We start from the raw sequence: 20,090 nt of genomic DNA, 5'->3' as shown, positions 1-20,090 counted from the left end.
AGTCAATGCCAGTATTCCTATATCCATTTAACAGAGAAGGGACCTGGTTCATAGTGCTTAAATGACAGAAAATGGGTTTCTTCTCATTAAAGGTCTATAAGCAAGCAAGATGACGCAGAGGATGGCCTGGAGTTGGGAAGACTCATCTTTATGAGCTTAAGTCCCCTCTCAAATACTGACTAGCTGGATGACCCTCAGCAAGTCGTTTAACTCAATTTGCCTCAGTTTCCTCATCTGTAAAATGATCTGGAGAAGGAAATGGCAAATCACTCCAGTATCTCTGCCAAGAAAACTCCAAACAGGGTCAAGAAGAGTCAGACATGACCAAAAACAACTGAACAATCACAAAGCCAGACTCTGGGGGTCCACTTGTGTTGAACCAGATAGAGTCTGGGGTCCCTTCCATTTGTGAAATTCTGTGATTCAATCACTTGTCCAAGATTATATGACTAGTAAAGCTACCAAACTGAATTTGAATTCAGATCTTCGTCCAATTTCAATGTCCTATCCACTCTACTAACCTGTTAACCTAAGCACCAATTAAATCTATCTGACTATCTGGGTGCATGTGAGAAAAAGATAAAATCTGTAAGAGGACCTGAGTGAGGAGTGTATTGGCCTCTTAGCTGGCTAAGGAACATGAGTGGTATTCAAGTTAAGCTGAGGACCGGCTACTAGCCCTTCTTCCTTTCCTTCTACAGGCATCCCTAGTTCTGAGGCTCTGTTCCCACAGAAAGAATGCCTTTTCTGAGAAGGTGGGTTTTTTTCCACCACGAGATTTTTCCCACGTTTACCCAGCTGTCACTTCTTCACCCTCCTTAATCAATCTTTCCCTTTCCTTTATCATCATATGCAGGACCCCACTTTTTCTCTCCTTTGACCCTAGGCTTAGGCCTTCCTTTAGGTCCTGTCTGATTTACCACCTTTAGGTTAATTCACCATCAGCTCCAAGTCTGTTTCCAGATCACTTGGGGATTTGTGGTAGATGACAAAGTTGAACAAGACAGATCGTTCTCTACTAGGGAGCAGTTCTTCATTTCCAATGAATTTTCTTCCAAATCTTCCACCCTTCAAGTCTCAATCATTTCTGAATCCCTCTAGAATAAAAGTGAAGGAGAAATACTAATCTGCACACACACACACACACACACACACACACACACACACACACACACACACCACACACACACACACACACACACACACACACAATCTTTCCCAAAATTCCCAGCAAGCTAACTGGAAACTCTCCTGAGACCAGAGCTTTGCAGCTAGGCTAGAAAACTCAGACAACAGCTAGACAGTTCACATTTGTCCATCAACCTGGAAACTGGACTACCCTGAGAGGGTAATCACAATGTCATCAGTCCTATCAAGTTCAGAGCCATTTTCTCATTCCTCTTTTGAAATCGGACTCCTACTGAAATTACTCAAAAAGCAGAGCCCCTTTCGTATTCAACTGCCCTATTCAGATCTATTCAAATTCTGAGCATGTCTAAAAATAAAAACTCTCACTCAGTTTTCATGGACATGACACCTGGGTAATGCTCTCTGCTTGGATGGATCGAGGAACCTTCTCATTAACTAGTCCTTGGACAGGTACTATTACTGTTCGGAACACTGATAAAGGACACATTGCTATGCACCATCTATAAAATATATCCCTTGTCCTAGGGGGTCCGCCATCTCCCCAGCATATGGATAATATACCTCAGTCACAGAATTCATTCACTCAATAGAGTGGTTAAAGCTCAGCAGTTTGGGCAGCTAGTCAATTGTGCACATCTATAAATCTCATCACAGCCTAGATAGCCTTAGAATAATTTCATGGGATTTGAAGCTGGAAGGGAAATCACCTGGTCCAGTGCCCTCCTTTTTTATAGAAAAAGAAACAGATCTATGACTTTCACAAGGTTATTCATGAAGCCAAAGATAGGATTCAAATCTAGCTCTGACTTCAAATCCCGTGCTCTTAATACCAAGTTACTTCCTATGTTTCTTGACCTCGATAGATATTTGATTGAATTCATGATCACGTATATGTGTGTGTGTGTGTGTGTGTGTGTATGTGTGTGTATATATATATATATATATATATATATATATATATATATATTCATCTTTCACTAAGAGAAATGTCAAGGTCTCTTAGAATTACTGAGGACTGGGGAAAAAGGATCTCCAACATATAGTTGCCTAAATGTGCTCAACAATGAACCATATGATGATATAATGCAAAGTCAGTGGGGATAGAAGAAAGAGCTCTGAATAGTTCCTGAAGAAGTAGATTCAGGTCCTGCCTCTATCACTCACTAGATATGTGAATTTGCCAACATATCTAACTTACAGGCCTTTGTTTTCTCCTCTGTAAAATGGGAGTAATGAAACCTAGACTACTCCCTTCCTAGGGCCAAGATAAGATTATATCAAACTCCTCTTTAGACTGTGAAAATCCTATGCAAATATAAGGATGATAGGATCATAAGTTTGAAGCTGAAAGGGGTCTTTGGATCTCATTTAGTTATAAGGTATTAGGATCACAGCCTTAGAGATGGTTTCAAAAGACGTCCAGCTCAATCCTTTCCTTTTACACATGAGAGTACTGTGGCCTAGAGAGTTTAAGTGACTTAACCGAAGGTGACACAGGGAAAAAGTAGCAGAGGTGGGAATTGAAACTGGTCTCTGACTTTCAATCCACTGCTCTTTTCAAAGTACCACACTGCCCCTCTAACTCCAATTCATTCTACAGATGAAGAAATATTTAAAGCCTAAGGAGTCTAGCAAAATGCCCTTGATAATACTAGCCATGAATAGAGCAGCTAGGAAGAAAATAGCTCCTGTGACTACAAATGCAAACTGTTTTCATTAAGTCAGAAGTCTTGTCAACATCTAGATATCTCAGAGGGCCAAAGAGTAGGGACAAGGCCCTTCAATATGCATGAGAGGGTGGCATGCAATTTGGCATGAGGGAACTACAAGCAATTATTCACTCAACAACAGCTAATGCCTATTTGCAACATATTGGGTCAAGCACTGAGAGGCACACAAAGAAAAATGACCTACAAGGAGCTTATAGGATGTACCAGAGGATCTAGGATTTAGAGCTCCAAGGGATCTTAAGGAGACCTTATAGTCCAATCTGTTAATCTTAAAACTGCTCAGACTCTACTTCAGAAGATTTGATTAAGCTATTCCCCATTTTCTACAATGGAGGTACTTGGTCAGGAATGTATTGAGAACTTTAAAATTACTCCACCCTGCTCAGACAGTGCCTTAGGGGAAGATAAAGTTGCAAATTCCTGATTAAACAATGAAAAGTCCCCAAATCATACTTATAGTGAAGCAAAAACCTTAAGCTAGGTGGTCTATTTTTAGATCTAATACAAAAGGGTGCTAAGTACCTATAAAGGTTAAATTAATCACTAAAAGGTCAAGCAACTTACAAAAGGCAAATTTAGCAAAAGAGGTGTGAAGTACTCAGAAGATATAATCTACCCAGAGAAGGTGAGAACTAAAGAGTGGTGAGAACTAAGAATGGGCAGTCCTGGGAAAAAGTATCTACTGTGATTGGCAGACATGAAAATTTAGGGGAGGTGACATAAGAGAAAAATCTCTTTAAAAGGAAGCAAAGGAACAAGTTCAGGGCAATTGAATTGAGTTACAATTTGAATTCAGTTCAGAGGATAATTTCTGTTCGGAGTGGAAGAACCCAGCTTGAAGACGATCTTGTGGTGAGTGATAAAGACTAACTCACTCTCCCTTAGGCTCAGGCCTAGGCCATTTGGCCTAGGCCCTTTCTACTATTTTCTTTTTCTCCCTCTCTCTCCCTTCCCTTAATTCCTTCATTTGTATTAATCAAAATCTCCATAAAACCCAGCTGACCTAGGTATTTTCATATTTGGGAATTTTCCCATGGCGACCACTTATTTTTTTATTTAAATCAAGACACTAAAAATTATCTTTACAGTTTGGCTGAAACCTTTACAGTTTTGGCAATTCACAGTCCTGGAAACCCACATTTTCATGGTTACAAATCCCCTTCCTTTTTTACAAACAAGGAGAAAGAGTGACAAGAGTGACTGGCAGGGCCAGGTTCTGAACATGAGTCCTCTGGGTTTAATCTTAGCACTTTATTCACTGTACCACAATGCTTTCCTAGTAGAAAGAATATTTGAATTTTTGAGGTCAGTAGACCTGGGTTCAAGTCCCACCTTAAGCATATAGCTATATGATCCTGAGTCAGTCATTTAACCATTTCAGGTCTCAGTGATCTCATCTGTAAAATGGGGAGAATACTTGTACTACCCATATCACAGGACTGCTTTGAGAAAAACTAAACACAAACTTAAATTTATAACTTAAACACTAATTTTAAGTGTAAATTATAAACATCTAGTGATAAGTGTGTTTGATAAGCTGTCTACACAAATAAACATCAGTTAGAATAGGATATATATATATATACACACATATATGTAAGAGGAATATATGCTAGGAAATTAGATGAAGGCTCACTTTAAGGAGGCAGAAGGAAGAGCTTCATAGAAGAGATGGTATTTTAGCTAAATTCTGAAGAATGGATTATATGGGGATAGCTTGATATTATAGTGGATAGAATGCTATGCCTGGAGTCTGGAGAACCTGGGTTCAAATCTGGCCTCAGATACTTCCTAGTTGTGTGACCCTGGGCAAGTCACTTAATCCCAATTGCCTAGCTATTGTTACTTTTATGTCTTAGAATTGATACTAAGACAGTAAAAAGGGTTTTAAAAATGGATTTAATTGTCAACAGGCTTAGTGAGATGAGAGAGAATACCAGGCTAAGGATCAGTGTGAACAGTCCATCCCCCTCAAGTCATCATTGAAACATCCTACTTTCTAATTAAAAAAAAGGCAGAAGCAAATCTTAAATCTCTTAAAATTTTGATTTATATAATTTTGAGGAAGAAAAGGAATGATGAGTATTTTGACAAGGTAAATGCTTTCCTAGGCAGACTTACTAAGGATGTAAGCCTGTAGCCATTACCAGCATTCTGAGATGTTTATCCAACTGTTTACATCTATGCCCTAACTTGTCTCCTTGTGCAAAACAGCTTTCCAAATTCCATAGCTTCTTCTCTGTTGTAATCAGTTCTGTTTTGTTTATAATTATTTGGAAAACCTCAAAATATCCAATTCCAACCCATATTCCAAAATGAGAGTCCTGCAACCTTTGATTGAGGGCTTTCAGATGCAAGTCTCTCTTTGATCCCTTTCATCTGACATTTCTCTTCAAACAGTCTTTTCTAGGTTCTGAGATAAATAATGCATTTTCATATTACATTTGCAGACCGGATCTCTGATTTTATCTGCGAAGGGGAGCTCCCTGAATGAGGAAACACCTTCTACCAATTCAGATTAGCACCTTCTCTACCTTGATGGTCTATAGAATTACCTGGGACACTCAAGAGCTTAAGGAACTTTTCCATCACAGAGCCAACATGTATCTGAAGGAGGACTCCCCCAAGTCTTCCTGAAGACTTCTATTCACTATGCCATGCTGCCCCATCATTTTACTTATAACAGATCATAACAGAAACAAAGGGCTATAACATATATCATTTGATGCTTCTTAAAAGCTCCTGAAAAGGAAGTCAAGGTAGTTTTTGATCTTTGGTTGCTTCAGCTGTGACTAACTCTTTGTGACCCCATTTGGGATTTTTCTGGCAAAGTTATTGGTGTGGTTTGCCATTTCCTTCTCCAGCTCATTTTGCAGATAAAGAAACTGAAGCAAACAGGGTTAAGTGAGTTGCTAGTCACCCAGCTAGTAAGAGTCTGAGGCTACATTTGAACTCAGATCTTCTGAGGTCCATAGCTCTAAAGCAGGTATTATATATCCCCTTTACACAGAAGAGGAATCTGCCTTTTAGAGATTGGCTTGTCCCAAGTTAGTCACTAGCAAGAAACAGAACTAAAGCTAAAATCCAAGACTTTTTTTCCCCTCCTTAAATCCTTACTTTCTGTCTTAGTAACAGCTCTAAAAGAAAAATGGTAAGGGCTAGGTGAAGGAGGTTAAGTGACTTGCTCAGGGTCACATAGCTAGAAAATGTCTGGGGTCAAATTTGAACCCAAGTCCTCTTGTCTCCAAGCTTGGTGTTCTATCCACTGTCAACTAGCTGCTCCCAAAGGCAAGACTTCCACTTGTTCTCTTTCCGCTAGATTGTGATTATGGCTCCAATTTATTTTTTTTTTAATCTTTTGACCATTGTGATCTATATCCTCTAGCTTCCTCCTAGCGCTAATTGAAGACTGATTATTGATTCTGAACTAACTGGGGACTAAAGCTTTGTATTAGCCCATCCACTAAAGTAAGCAATACTACGATCTCTTATTAGAAATTCAGAGGCTGCCATCTCTTAACAGAGCACTCCATGATAGCACCATGTTGAACAGGTCATCCCTTTGATCTGAGTAAAATTAGCTCCATTGGTAATAATAGACCTGAATAGACTAAGCACTGTTTTAATATAGACCTTATGTAGGCCAGTAAGCTGTGCTCAGAGAAAAGACCTTTGTTCCATAGCCACAGGCTACATCACCCAGGAGGGCTATACTGATATAGAGAGGCTAGGACAACAGGAGCAGCCAGAATGAAAGGTCCAGCTCACACAATTGGCAAAATGGGAAGAGCTCTGGGTTTGCAATCAGATGACCTGGTTTCAAATCCCAAATCTCTTGGCTGACCTGGCCCAGGTCATTCTCCTTTTCTAGTGGCTCAGTTTCCTCATGGGTCAAATGAATGAGTGAGACAACTGATCCCAAAATGTCCCTAGGAAGTCTCAATCTGTGATCCTAAGACCCAACACAGTTACAAAGCAAAGAACCTCAAAGTCCAGTTCCCAATCCCATCTACTGTCAATAGGAGCACCCCTAATTGGGAAAGAAAGCAAATGAACACTTTCCCTTTGCATTTATATTTATGGTTAATTGTTAAAGGAAAGGAGTGATCCCCTCAGAGAAGCACTCTGAACGGAAAGAAACACTGCAGCTAAAGTAAGAAGCTTCATCTAAAATCAATTATGAAATGAACGAGAGGCCATCCACTGTCTTTTGCTGTAAAATCTAATTTGGCACGGTAGTTACTCTTCATGCATTTTAAAAGCTCTTTCAGGATCCAGTTCCCCGTATCGTCAAGGGAGACAAACTCCCAATGGCTTGCTTTACCAATTCCACCACACTAGTAAAAACATTTTAACCTGTGAATCAATTTCAACAGCATCATTGGTGGAAGCAATGCTCGGATTTCCCAGATAAGGAAGAAGTGAATAATCAATAAAGTTTACCTACCCCTGTCTGTGAGATTTCTTGGAGTGACTTGAATAGTAAGAATATCCAGAGTATGTCGATTCGGTATCCATAGCAGAGGGCACCTTGCCCTTGGGGAAGGGGCAGGTATTGGCTTTTCTTGGGAGAAAAGGACCACCAGCTATTGAGAGCTTTTCACCAAAGGGAGAAGCCTGGGAATTGGGGTAGTGGTCTTCAACTCCTCCACTGGGAAAAAGGCCAAGAAAGAGGTACTTTAGCTTGCAACATCCACCTAAAGGGAGAAAAATGAAAGATTCTAAATTTTGGTTACAGAATATTTACATAAGTGGTTAAGAGAGATAGAGAAATTATATCTATATATAATATGCATATATATCTATACATAAATGCTCTCAATATAATATAGAATGTGATCTATAAAGAGAATCTATAAAGGGATCCAGCCACTGGTTTCCTACTCTTGATGCTCAAAGATACCTTACACACATCCCATATGTGAAGAGGATATGGTAACTGCTCAACACATCTTCCCCAAATCGCTCAGAGTTTTTGAAGCAAGAAGAGATGGCTTCAATCTCCTTTAATTTTAGTGCATCCCAATTTGGAACTATGCCCAAAGGACTTTAAAAGACTGTTTTCCCTTTGTTCTAGCCATAGCACTGCTGGATTTATACACCAAAGAGTTCATAAGGAAAAAGACCTGTACAAGAATATTCATAGCTGCGCTCTTTGTGGTGGCCAAAAACTGGAAAACGAGGGGATGCCCATCAATTGGGGAATGGCTAAGCAAATTGTGGTCTATGTTGATGATGGAATACTATTGTGCTAAAAGGAATAATAAAGTAGAGGAATTCCATGGAGACTGGAACAACCTCCGGGAATTGATGCAGAGCGAGAGGAGCAGAACCAGGAGAATGTTGTACACAGAGACTGATACACTGTGGTACAATCGAATGTAATGGATTTCTCTACTAGCAGCAATGCAATGATCCAGAACTATTTGGAGGGACATATGAGAAAGAACGCTATCCACATCCAGAGAAAGAACGGTGGGAGCAGAAACGCAGAAGAAAAACAACTTCTTGATCACATGGGTCGACGGAGATATGGTTAGGGATGTAGACTCCAAATGATCACCCTGGTGTAAATATCAATAATATGGAAATAGGTCTTGATCAATAACACATGTAAAACCCAGTGGAATTGTATGTCAACTACAGAAGGGAGTGGAAGTGGGGGAAGGAAAAAACATGAATCTTGTAACTATGGGAAAATATTCTAAATTAATTAAATAAAAATTTCCAAAAATAAAAATAATAAAAATAATTTTAGTGCCTCCCCTCTATGTATTATTTCTATTTTATCTTGTTGATAGCTATTCTGTACATAATTATTACATATTGTTTCCTCCTTGAGTTCAGGAGCTGTCTTTTGCCTTTCTTTGTACCCCCTGTGATTAGCATACTGTTTGGTATACAGTACGCATTTAATTAATAAATATTTATTGACTGACTGGCTTCCCAACAGGTATATTACAATGAATGAACATGCCCTCATCATTTATTAGTTCATAAATTTCAGGGAGTCACAGGATCATGAAATTGGAGCTGGAAGAAGAACACGGGTCTTAGAATCGCAATAACCTGAGTTCAAATCCTACCAAGTAAACTTCTCTTTATCTTAGACCCATTTTTAACCACTTCATTTGCAAGAAGCATGGTACAGAGGAAAGAGTTCTGGTTTATTAAGAGTCAGAAGACCCAAGATCAAATTCTGCCTCAGACATTTACTACCTGTGTGACCATTGAGCCTGTTTTACCTCTAAAACCAAGCTAATCACACAAACTGCAGACCCCGTAGTTGAGAACCCCAATCCTACATGATATTTCCTATAGACTACATAGTGATTTACTTTTAAAACATAATATCATCTGTATTTTAAAGTATTTTTATTAATTTCTAAAAATATTTCTATCTGAAAATATTTCTATCCAGTTTGTCCTGTACTTGGGAATGTTGTGAGTGATGTTTTTGACACTTTTGGTTGAAAGGATCAAATAAGATAATTTGTAGAAAGCCTTAAGTGTTATCTTAGTAAAGTAGTAGTAGTAGTAGTAGTAGTAGTAGTAGCAAGCAGCAGTAATAGTAGTAGCACCATAGTAGTAGCACTAATAGTACAGTAGTAATAGTACTAATAGCACTAGTAGTAGTAGTAGCAGCAGTAGCAGTAGTGATAGTAGCAGCATTAGTAGTAAAATTACCACTAGCACAAGTAGTGGTAGTAGTAGTGGCAGCACTGGTAGTAATATTACTGATACAACATTATGATTATACATCATGATTATACATACATGATATACATACATATATACAACAACATGATTATACATACAACATAATGATACAATATTAGTAGTTGTAATAGCAGTAATAGCAGTAGTAGTAGTAGCAGTAGCAGTAAGGCTAAATGTGGGTTGGTTCCCCTCATTGTTAGTTCTTTTCTCCCTCCTCAAATTCTATCATATGTGCTTAACTTTGTAAATTGTATCCATCCAATCAAATAGAAGTTACTTGAAGGAAAGAATTGTCTTTTTTTTTTTTAAACCAAAAACCTTTGCTTGCCACACACCTAGCATAGTGCTGGCCACAGAGTATTCAGTCAATAAAAGCTTCTAGTGAAATTCCCACAGTCACATAGGTACTAAAAGGGTAGAACTGAAATTTGAACTCTGGTCCTCTGGCTCCAAATCCAGCATCCCCCCCACCCCCACCCCAGGCTACCTCTCCCCTGTACTATCCACACCCAATGAGGCAGTTTTGAGAACAAAAAGTGTCCCAAGTATCCTCTTGGCCAGTTTTACTAACCTTCGAAACTGTGCCCATATCGTTCTTTCAGTCAGTGCTACAAAATGCTGAAGCTCTTGAATTCTTGGAAAAGGAAAGAACTCACCCTCTAGAATCCATAAGCCTGTTTCCTTCCCTGCATCTCACCACACTGGAACCATGTTCCATCTGTCATCTGCTTTCCTTACATCGGTATCCAAACATAACACAGCTCCTGTCCGGAGCTCCATATGGAAGATGGAAGAGCAGAGACAACTGCAATGAGCTACGTGTCAGGGAAAATAGACTGCAAACCTGGGACCAAGCAGATACAGAGGAAACAGAGAAAAGCAGCCCAGACTCTGGCTGCCACCTACGACTCTGGAAGCAGGCTTGTCTCACTTTATCCAGCTGTCTATACAAGTTCTATAAATTAGCAAACACTTTCAGAGATATGTGAACCGTGTGTATAATTTCTTCTTTTTAAAATACATCATTTCTGATGGGAAATTCACAGAAACACAGGGCTTGTGTCCTTCTCCTTAACTGTCTGTCCTGGAGCCTCTCCTTTTCTCCCTCTCTCAGTGATCTCATCAGCTCCTGTGGGCTCAAAATCACCTCTCTGTAAATGATTTCCACATCTGCCTCCTAAGCTCTAGGTCTCTACGATCCATTGCCTATCAGACTTCCCTCCTATAAGCAGCTCTGATCTAGTATGGCCAAAATGGAACCTTTCCTGCCCCCCAAACCCATCCTTCCTTCTGAAATGCCCTGATTTTATGGAGTCACCATAATCTTTCAGCCCAGGGGATCATCCATCCCCAACTCCTCACTCTTCCTAATTCCCCATACTCAATCGGTTGTCAAGTCTCATCCATTCTCTCTGGATTACTTCTCCTATGTCAGTTCCATTTTCTCCATTCACATGGTCTCCCCAAAAAACCTCTCATGTGAATTTCTGTTAAAGTATCCTTATTGCTCCCCTGCCTCTTGTCTTTACTCTCTTCAATCTAACTTCTTTACAGATACCAAATGGATAAACTTATAGCATAGGTTCGACTATGTCACACCCATACTCAAAAAGTTCTAGTGGCTCCCTATTACCTAGAAAAAACAACAACAACAAAAAAGTCCCTTATTTAGCCTTATAAAGCCCTTCTCAATCTGCCTGCAATCTTCCTTTCCAAATTTATTAGACATTATTCATAGACTTTGTGGTCTGGTCAAACTGGCCTCCTGGCTTTTTCTTTCTCACATATATTCATTTCTGGGTTGTCCCCCATATCTAGCACTCCCTCCCTTCTCAACTCTGCTTTTGGGCATCAGAGGATCACAGACTTAGGGCTAGAAGGAGTCAGAGGCCAGTGGGACCATTCTGTCCTCGTTTTACAGAAGAGAACACTGAGGTCAAGTATCTGAAAGTATTCTTCTCCTCCTGAGTAGATTTCCCTTTTTTTGGCTCTATTTCTAATCATCTGATTTCAAGTCAGAAAGGTACAGTAGCCTGAGAGCTATACTTTGAGGTAGGAAGACTTGGGTTCTACAAATACCATAGATGATAGTCTTCAACAACTGGCAAGCCAATTGACTGCTCAGTCTTCGTTGCCTCATTTGTAAAACGGAAAAATTATGTCCTAGAAGCTACCTCCTAGTATTATGAAGTTTGAATAATGTGATTAATTTGAGTAAAGTGCTCTCTGCACATTTTCAAATGCCAAATACATCAATTATTCATATTACCAATGGGAAAGAGCCAGGTCCTGGGATTCAGAAGGCCTGGGTTCTTAACTGGGTGCGCCTAGATAAATCACTTTCCTGTGTCTGTCTATAACACTGCGATATTGCCTCTTCACAACATTATGAGGATGTTGTGAATATAATAAGAAATTATAATTATATATAAAATTATAAATTAAATTAAAATGAGAAATAAGAAAGTATCTATGAAAGTTGTCTGAAAAGAATCACCGATTACATCTTTGAAGAAGCAAGGGAGAAGAATTAGAGATGGGAATCTGGACTAGTCTCTCCCCCAGAATGTCCTTTATTGCAGCACTCACTATTTACTCACATGGAAATAGGGGACTCATCACCACCACCCTTCCCTATCTTGGCTTATGCTGTCACCATTCTACTCACAAATGACTTTCTAACCACCAAATATGAGACAGATAGGCGGCTCAGTGGCTAGAGAGCCTGACCTAGAGGTGGGACAATTCAAATCTGGCCTCAGACACTTCCCAGCTGTGTGACTCTAAGCAAGGCATTTAACCTTCCTTGCCTAGCTCTTTCCTCTCTTCTGCCTTGGAACCAATACACAGTATTGATTCTAAGATACAAAGTGATAAGGGTTAAAAAACAAAACCAAAACCTAACCTCTAAATCTATTAGTCTCTTCTCAGACTTCATCTTTCTGCAATCTTTGACACAGTTGTGACACTGACATTGTTGTATTAGCCATGACCTTCTGGTTGCTCTTGCTTTCCTTAGTTTCTCTTCCTTCCTTCCTTCCTTCCTTCCTTCCTTCCTTCCTTCCTTCCTTCCTTCCTTCCTTCCTTCCTTCCTTCCTTTCTTTCTTTCTTTCTTTCTTTCTTTCTTTCTTTCTTTCTTTCTTTCTTTCTTTCTTTCTTTCTTTCTTTCTTTCTTTCTCTCTCTCTCTCCTTTCCTTCCTTCTTTCCTTCTTTCCTTCTTTCCTTCCTTCCTTCCTTCCTTCCTTCCTTCCTTCCTTCCTTCCTTCCTTCCTTCCTTCCTATCTCACTCCCTCTCTCTCCCCTTGTCCCTCACCCCCTTCTTTCTTTCCTTTTTAAACCCTTACCTTGTCTGTCTTAGAATCAACACTGTGTATAGTTTTCAAGGCAGAAGAGCAGTAGGAGTGAGGCAATTAGAGTTAAGTAACTTGCTTAGGGTCACATAGCTAGGAAATATCTGAGTCCACATTTGAGCCCAGGACCTCCCATCTTCAGGTCTGGCTCTCTATCCATTGATTCACCTAGCTGCCCCCTCCCTTGGTTTCTGTGATACTGCTTTTTTGTCTATTTCTCCTGTTTCTATGACACTTCTTTATCAATCTTCCTCTGCCTACCATCTAAGTATGTGAAGTATGTTTCAATTCAACGTGTATTTATTGAACACTTACTATGTGCCAGAAATTATGCTAGATAATACAAAGATAAATATGACATGGTCCCTGACCTGAAGGAACTTGAACCTAGGGGATCTGGCCATCTAGCATTTCAAAAATGCAACTATGAATAGGAATATAATAATATGATATAATAGAATATGAAAAATAGGGAATGGTAGAGTCCCCAGACTGGGTACCACACCTATTTTGCATAAACTTATCTGGGTACCACCTTTCACCCAATTCTCACCCGTGCCTCCAAGAAGCCGTAGCACGTGCAGAACCACAACCCAGTAAACCATCTTGGCAGATGGGCTAAACCAGGTTGAGGGTAACTGACAGGTCACTAGCTTTTCAGTGAATTAGGGAGTGTCTACCCCAAGCAAGTGAAGACTTTCCCTGGCGGAATGGGCAGAGGAGAACAATTTGTTCCAACAGCTGTGAAAGGTTGCTAAGGCAGGTGTTGTGGGGCATCTAGAGACTGCTTAGATATCAAAGGGGCTGAGGTCATCCACTGTATTCCAAGCCATCACCAGTCATCCTGACTTCTGCCTTGCCACTGAACTTCTATGGCTGTGGAAGAAAGAGGGAGGCTGAAGACTTTGAGTAGTTCCACCTTACTTAAATCCAATTCATTTGCAAGTCAGGACATCACCCCATGATGTCATCGGTCTTCTTCAGAAATGAAGGACTGAACAACACTTCTCTGTACTGTTTTTTCACTTTTAGGAGATTTCAGAGAAGATACTACATGCTCAGTGGGTCTGTAGTCCTAATATTACTTCCCTTACCCTATTGGTTCATTTACCTATAGTAGTTAACCCATTAGTTTAAAGAAATGGTATTAACTGCATCACATTGCAAGAAATAAATAAAAAGAAAATAAATAGAAAACGTAAAACAGTAAATAGAAAGAAGACAGATAAGTTGAGTTAATTTCTTCAACATTTACTATGTTCCAGACACCATGCTAAGAACTGGAGGATACAAATTACAAACAAGGATATGGCAGGAAGACAGCCAGGAAGTGGCATGGAATCTGAGGTCCCACCAATATAATGCTTTTTGCTTAACTGTTGGGTCTAAGAGAGCCAGGGCAGAAATCCGGGTTTCCAGTGGGTAGAAACTATCATAGTATAGGTACAAAAAATTATTTCCATAAACCTGGAACATATTCTATCAAAAACACACTCAACAGTAGTGGGGAAAATGGGTAGGCACAGGACACTAGAAGATAGGAAGATAGGAAGACTTGTAGAAAACACTCTTGGCCCAGGGATTTGCCATCCCAATAGTGTTCCATTCAAACTTCCTCCATGTCATCTCCATGTCCTCTCCTTAGGCTGCTCCCCTGGGTATCACATCTCCACTAGTAGCTCTACTGGGTTCTTTGGACCTGCTCTAAACAGCTCTAATGTTAATACTGAGGGATAACTAACCCTCTGGGCTCACGAAGCTCTTCTTGTCCTTAATTGCCTGGGTCTGTTCCCTTCTAGGTGTGGACAAAGAGTTCAGCTGCAATATGCTATGGCCAATTTTGTGGTGGCAAAGAAAAGGAAACCAAGGAAAGGATGTCCATTGATTGGGGAATGGCTCAACAAGTTGTGTACGTGATTGTAACGGAATACTATTGTGCCATAAGAAATGACAAACAAGATGATGACAAAAAACGCTGGAAAGACTTCTACGAAGTGATGCAAAGTGACATGCGCAGAACCAGGAGAACGTTATACACAGTAACAACAATAATTTATGATGATCGATTGCAAATGATTTAAGTATTAAAAACAAGACAAGGATCCAGGACAACTGCAAGGGGCTCATAACAAAAAATGCTATCCACTGCCGGAGAAGGACAGGGAGTCTGAACACAGTTTGAAACATGCCATTCTTCACTTTATTTTCTCCATGAATTTTTCTCTAATAAAGCAATTTCTACCTTATTTCACAACACGACAGACAGGGAAATATGTATTATATGATAATATATGTACAACCTATATGATATTACCTGCCTTCTTGGGGGAGGGAGGAGGAATGCGAAGGAAGGAGAGAGCATGGATTGCAAGATGTCAGAAAATTAATATTAACAATTGTATCAACATGTAATATGGAAAAAATTTCAATTTATTATTTAAAAAATGTTATGGTCAAAGTTAGGCAGACTGGGAAGAAGTGAAAGAAATTCCATCCTCCCTGGAAGAGAGGGATGATTTACTCTCAAGGACTAGGTTTTTCTTCCATAGCCAGTTATCTTTTCTGCTAACAAAATTCACACTTTGCTGAGCTGCCTCTTTTCACCCCTGACTTCCTAGAACAGGAGCTTAATCTGGTATCCCAGAAATTATGTTTAAATATTTTCATAACTGTATTTCAAAATAACCATTCTCCTTTGTAATCCTGTGTACTTTATTTTGGTATATTTAAACACACTATTCTGAGGAATCTATAGGCTTCACCAGATTGCCAAAGGGATCCAGGCAATGGGATGCTGGAATCAGTTCAAATCCACTAAAGTCAATTGTTAAATTTTCAGTGTGAGCATTTACATCTTGGAAATTGGCAAACAGAACAAATTTTGAGCTTGATTTATTGGATTATTGATTGTATAGGCTTAAGAAAATGATAATAATCAGAGTAAGTTTAAAAATATGTCCAGTCTTCATTTTGTTTTGTTTTGTTTTTTGAGAGCCAGTTGTTAAAATGTTTACCAGGGTACCACCCATGGATCCAAACCTCTCCTTCAGAGAATCTTGTTTTATAGAGAACACTCAGTAATTGGCTAATCCTGGCCAGCCAAGTTCAAATTCCACTAAATTGGAATGAAGACCATGTTCATCCTTGTAAAAGAATAACAAAGTAGAGATGTTCTTTTTGCTTCTTTGAGTATCTGTTATCTAGCCACATAAGTCATTGTTTCAATCACGTATGACTCTTGGGGATCCCATTTGGGGTTTTCTTGGCAGAGATACTGAAGTGGTTTGTCATTTCCTTCTCCAGTTCATTTTACAGAGGAAGAAACTGAGGCAAACAGGATGAAGAGCCTTGCACAGGGCACATAGCTAGTAAGTATAAGAGGCCAGATTTGAACTCAGAAAGTGAGTCTTCTCAACTCAAGACTACTGACTACTGGGTCACCTAGTTATTCATTACATTCTCTGATTGCCTCAATTTGAATGGGCTTTTACTCTAGGATAGGAGCCTTTTAGTACTTTGTTCAATCTGCCACCCTCTCAACTTTCCAAACCAAAGTAGTGCTCCCAGGCTACTACTCTCCAATCCCTGTGGATTCCATTTATTATAATGCAGTCTCCTAAAGGGCAAGGGCTATTTATGATTTTTGCATTTGTATTCTCAGCACTCAGTAATGTATGGCTGGGAGTAAACCTTTAAAGAATGTGCCTTCATTCATTCATTTCCAGAGAGGCGGAGTCAAGATGGCAGCTTAGAGACAGCAACAGCTCAGATCTCCTCAAACCCTTCCTCACCAATCAAAAACACAATGTTTCAAGGGGACTGAAAACCAAATTTAACAACAGCAGACCTAGGGAACCCTCCTGCTGGACCCAACTTAAAAGGTTCACCCCAAAAAAGCCTGAATTCAAGAACACATGGGTTTAAGGGGAAGGAAGAAGGAAGGTCCCAGGATGCCTCTTCCACCTACAGTGCTGAGCCTCCAGTGATGGCTGGAATCTCTGGGCTGGAAAGGGTGCTAGTCAGGAGGGAATACTTTGCTGGTACAGCTGAACTAGGCTCAGGGTGTTGAACACAGGCAGCATAGAAGCAGCCTGAGGAGAAGTGTAGAGCAAGTAGCCTGATCACAACCAAGATGCTCCATCTTGCCCCCCACCCCTTTGAGGTTTTGTCCTCAGGGCACATCCAGCTTTGCAGATCAACTGCTTCACCCTGACTCAATCTTGACAACCTTGACAAATCAAGGGCAGATAAGAAGCCTTCAGAGGGCAGGGAAGCTCAAGCTCCAACACCCCTCTCCCACAGGCTGATCTGAGAGGCTTGCTGACTAAGTTCCAAGAGCAAAGGCTGCAACAAACTACAGGCAACAACCTTGATAACAGGGTAGGAAGCCCAGCTCCTTTTCGGCTTCTGCTGTCAGCTGGAGAAGATCTGACTAACCCAATCAATCAGAAGAACAGAGAAGAAGTCCCTTCTGGACAGAACAGCCCAAACCCACAGATCCAGCATATAATGAGAAGAGCAAGACTACAGCTAACAAAAGAGGGGTGGTGGGGAGAAGAGGAAAATATGAGTAAACAACAGAAAAAGAAAAAAGAAATTACAATCAAAAGCTTCTATCCAGGCAAATGAAATAGAGGAGGATCAAGTAACACCAAGTAAAAACACAGAAACTCCAGGGAATTGGACTCAGGCTTTGGAGGAACTCAAAACACAATTCAAAAAACAATTAAGAGAGGCTGAAGACAACTAAGAAAAGAACTTAAAAAGCAAGCTAAGTCATCTGGAAACAGAAAACAGTGTCTTGAAAGCCAAAATTAATCAGCTTGAAAATGAGGCAAAGGAGATGAAAAAGGACCTCCAAAGAAAATCAGACCAGAAGGAGAAGGATGACCAAAAAGCCAGGGATGAAATTCAGTCTTTAAAAACTAGAATCCAACAACTAGAAGCAAACAACTTCATAAGGCAGCAGGAAGCTATAAAACAAAATGAAAAGAATGAAAAAATTGAGAAAAATATAAAACACCTCATCCACAAAACGGAAGATCTAGAAAACAAGTCTAGGAGAGATAACTTAAGAATCATTGGACTACTGGAAGATCATGACAAAAGAAAAAGCCTGGACATCATTTTACAGAAAATTGTTCAAGAAAACTGCCCCAACATTCTAGAGCAAGAGGAAAAAGTTGTGATTGAAAGAATCCACAGATCACCTCCTGTACTTAATCTTCAATTAACAACACCCAGGAATGTTATAGCCAAATTCAAGAACTACCAGACCAAGGAAAAAATATTACAAGCTGCTAGGAAGAAGTCATTCAGATACTATGGAACCACAGTTACGATAACACAGGATCTGGATGTATCTATACTGAAGGACCAAAAGGCATGGAATATGATATTCCAGAAACCAAGGGAAATAGGTCTACAACCAAGAATCAACTACCTAGCAAAACTGACTATATTCTTACAGGGGTAAGTATTGTCATTTAATTAAAAAAATCATTCATTTGCCCTTCCCATCCAACTCCACCATTTATTAGGACTATTAAGTGGCAAAATGGATAAAGCACTGGACCTGGAGTAAAAAAGAACTGAGTTCAAATCCAGTTTCAGATGCTTAATAGTAGTGTGACCAAAGGGTAAGTCACTTACTTAACCTCTGTCTACCTCAGTTTCCTCAATTAGAAAAGAGGGAGAAAAAATAGCATCTATCTGGAAGGATTGTTATGATAATCAAATGAGAAAGTGCTTAGCACAATGCCCAGCACATATAGTACATGGCACTTAAAAAATGATTGTTCCCTGTGTGACCCTGGGCAAGTCACTTAACCCCAACTGCCCAGTCCTCACTGCTTTTCTGCCTTGGAACCTATACTTAGTATCTACAGTAGCTATAACTTAGTATTCTAAGATGAAAGGTGGTTTAAAAAAAAATAAAGATCATTCCCTTCCCTCCTTTCCCTCAGTCAATCCTGGGACAGCTCAAGTCAAGAGACTGCCAAACCCAATGCAGCTGCTAAGGCAGTTTCCTTTAACACACCATTCATAGGCAAAAAAAATTTATAGGGGCTTTGTGAGAAAAATGCAGAGCAGTCCCAAACTGCTAACTAATTAAATCAGACTATAAATTAAGGGAAAGTAAGGAAGGTAAAGACGAGCCCTAAATCCATAAAATCTCAGGTTAATTTCTTTTTAAAATAGGTTTGAGAATCAGGACCAGAGGTCAGCTGTACTTAGCAGGAAGTATGTCCTGCAGGTTATCATTGCAATTGTGGTATTTTACAAGATAATTTGTTGTCCCCTTAATGAAGCTCCCAGAAGCAGGAGACCCTGATTATTAGGAAAGACAATAAAGCAATGAAGGAGAACTCTTCGTCAAATCAACAAGCAATTTATGTAAAGCACCTACTATGTGCCAGGGCATTGTGTCAAGCCCAGGGGACAAAATAAAGACAAAAGAGAGTAAGAGAGTTCTTTCCCTCAAGAAGCTCACAGTTTAACATCCATATATAAACAAGATGATAGATAGCAGGAAGGGCAGGGAAGGAAGGAAGATGGCCTCAGTACATACACTGGTAATGACTAGATTTTAGAATCATAAAATTATGAAAACTTAGGGTATGAATAATAGAATGTTAGGGCTAAAAAGCCCTTAGAGATGATCTCGTACAATCTATTCCTTTTACAGAGGGTGTAAACAGAGGCCATTTGCCCAAGGATCAAGGGGCCATTCATCTAGTTTGAGATCACCTAATTCAATCTCCCTCTTTTATAGAGATGGGCAGCAGAGAGTGTGCCAAGTCTCCAGTCAGGAAGACTCATTTTTCTGAGTTAAAATCTGGCCTCAGACACTACCTGTGTGACTTTGAGCAGGTCACTTAACTCTCATTTGCCTCAATTTCCTCATCTGTAAAGTAAGCTGGAGAAGGAAATGACTAACTACTCCAGGATTTTTTCCAGGGAAATCCCAAATGGGGTCATGAAGAGTCAGATACAATTGAGATGACTGAACAATAACATTTTATAGAAGAGAAACCTGAGACCCAAAAAAGTGACTTGTCCAAGGTTATACAGGTAGTAAAATGACAGAGACAATATTCAAACTCAGTTCCTCTGACCCCAAGTTCAGGAGTTTCCACTT

At 39.8% G+C, this 20,090-nt stretch overlaps 1 protein-coding gene across 2 annotated transcripts in view; it reads right to left on the bottom strand.

Annotated features, from left to right (window-relative positions):
- The window catches only part of VANGL1 (VANGL planar cell polarity protein 1), an 89,506-nt gene that overhangs the window by 59,095 nt on the left and 10,321 nt on the right, over nt 1-20,090 (bottom strand). For both annotated transcript variants that reach the window (XM_056819250.1, XM_056819249.1), the window contains exon 2: nt 7,327-7,576. In XM_056819250.1, the coding sequence (XP_056675228.1) occupies nt 7,327-7,397 (71 nt within the window). In that variant the 5' untranslated portion in view covers nt 7,398-7,576. The remainder of the gene's footprint in view (nt 1-7,326; nt 7,577-20,090) is intronic.

Source organism: Monodelphis domestica, chromosome 2 (assembly GCF_027887165.1).
Source record: "Monodelphis domestica isolate mMonDom1 chromosome 2, mMonDom1.pri, whole genome shotgun sequence".
NCBI classification, from domain to species: domain Eukaryota; kingdom Metazoa; phylum Chordata; class Mammalia; order Didelphimorphia; family Didelphidae; genus Monodelphis; species Monodelphis domestica.
Note: the sequence above shows the minus strand (reverse complement) of the source record. Positions and strands in the feature narration are given on the sequence as shown.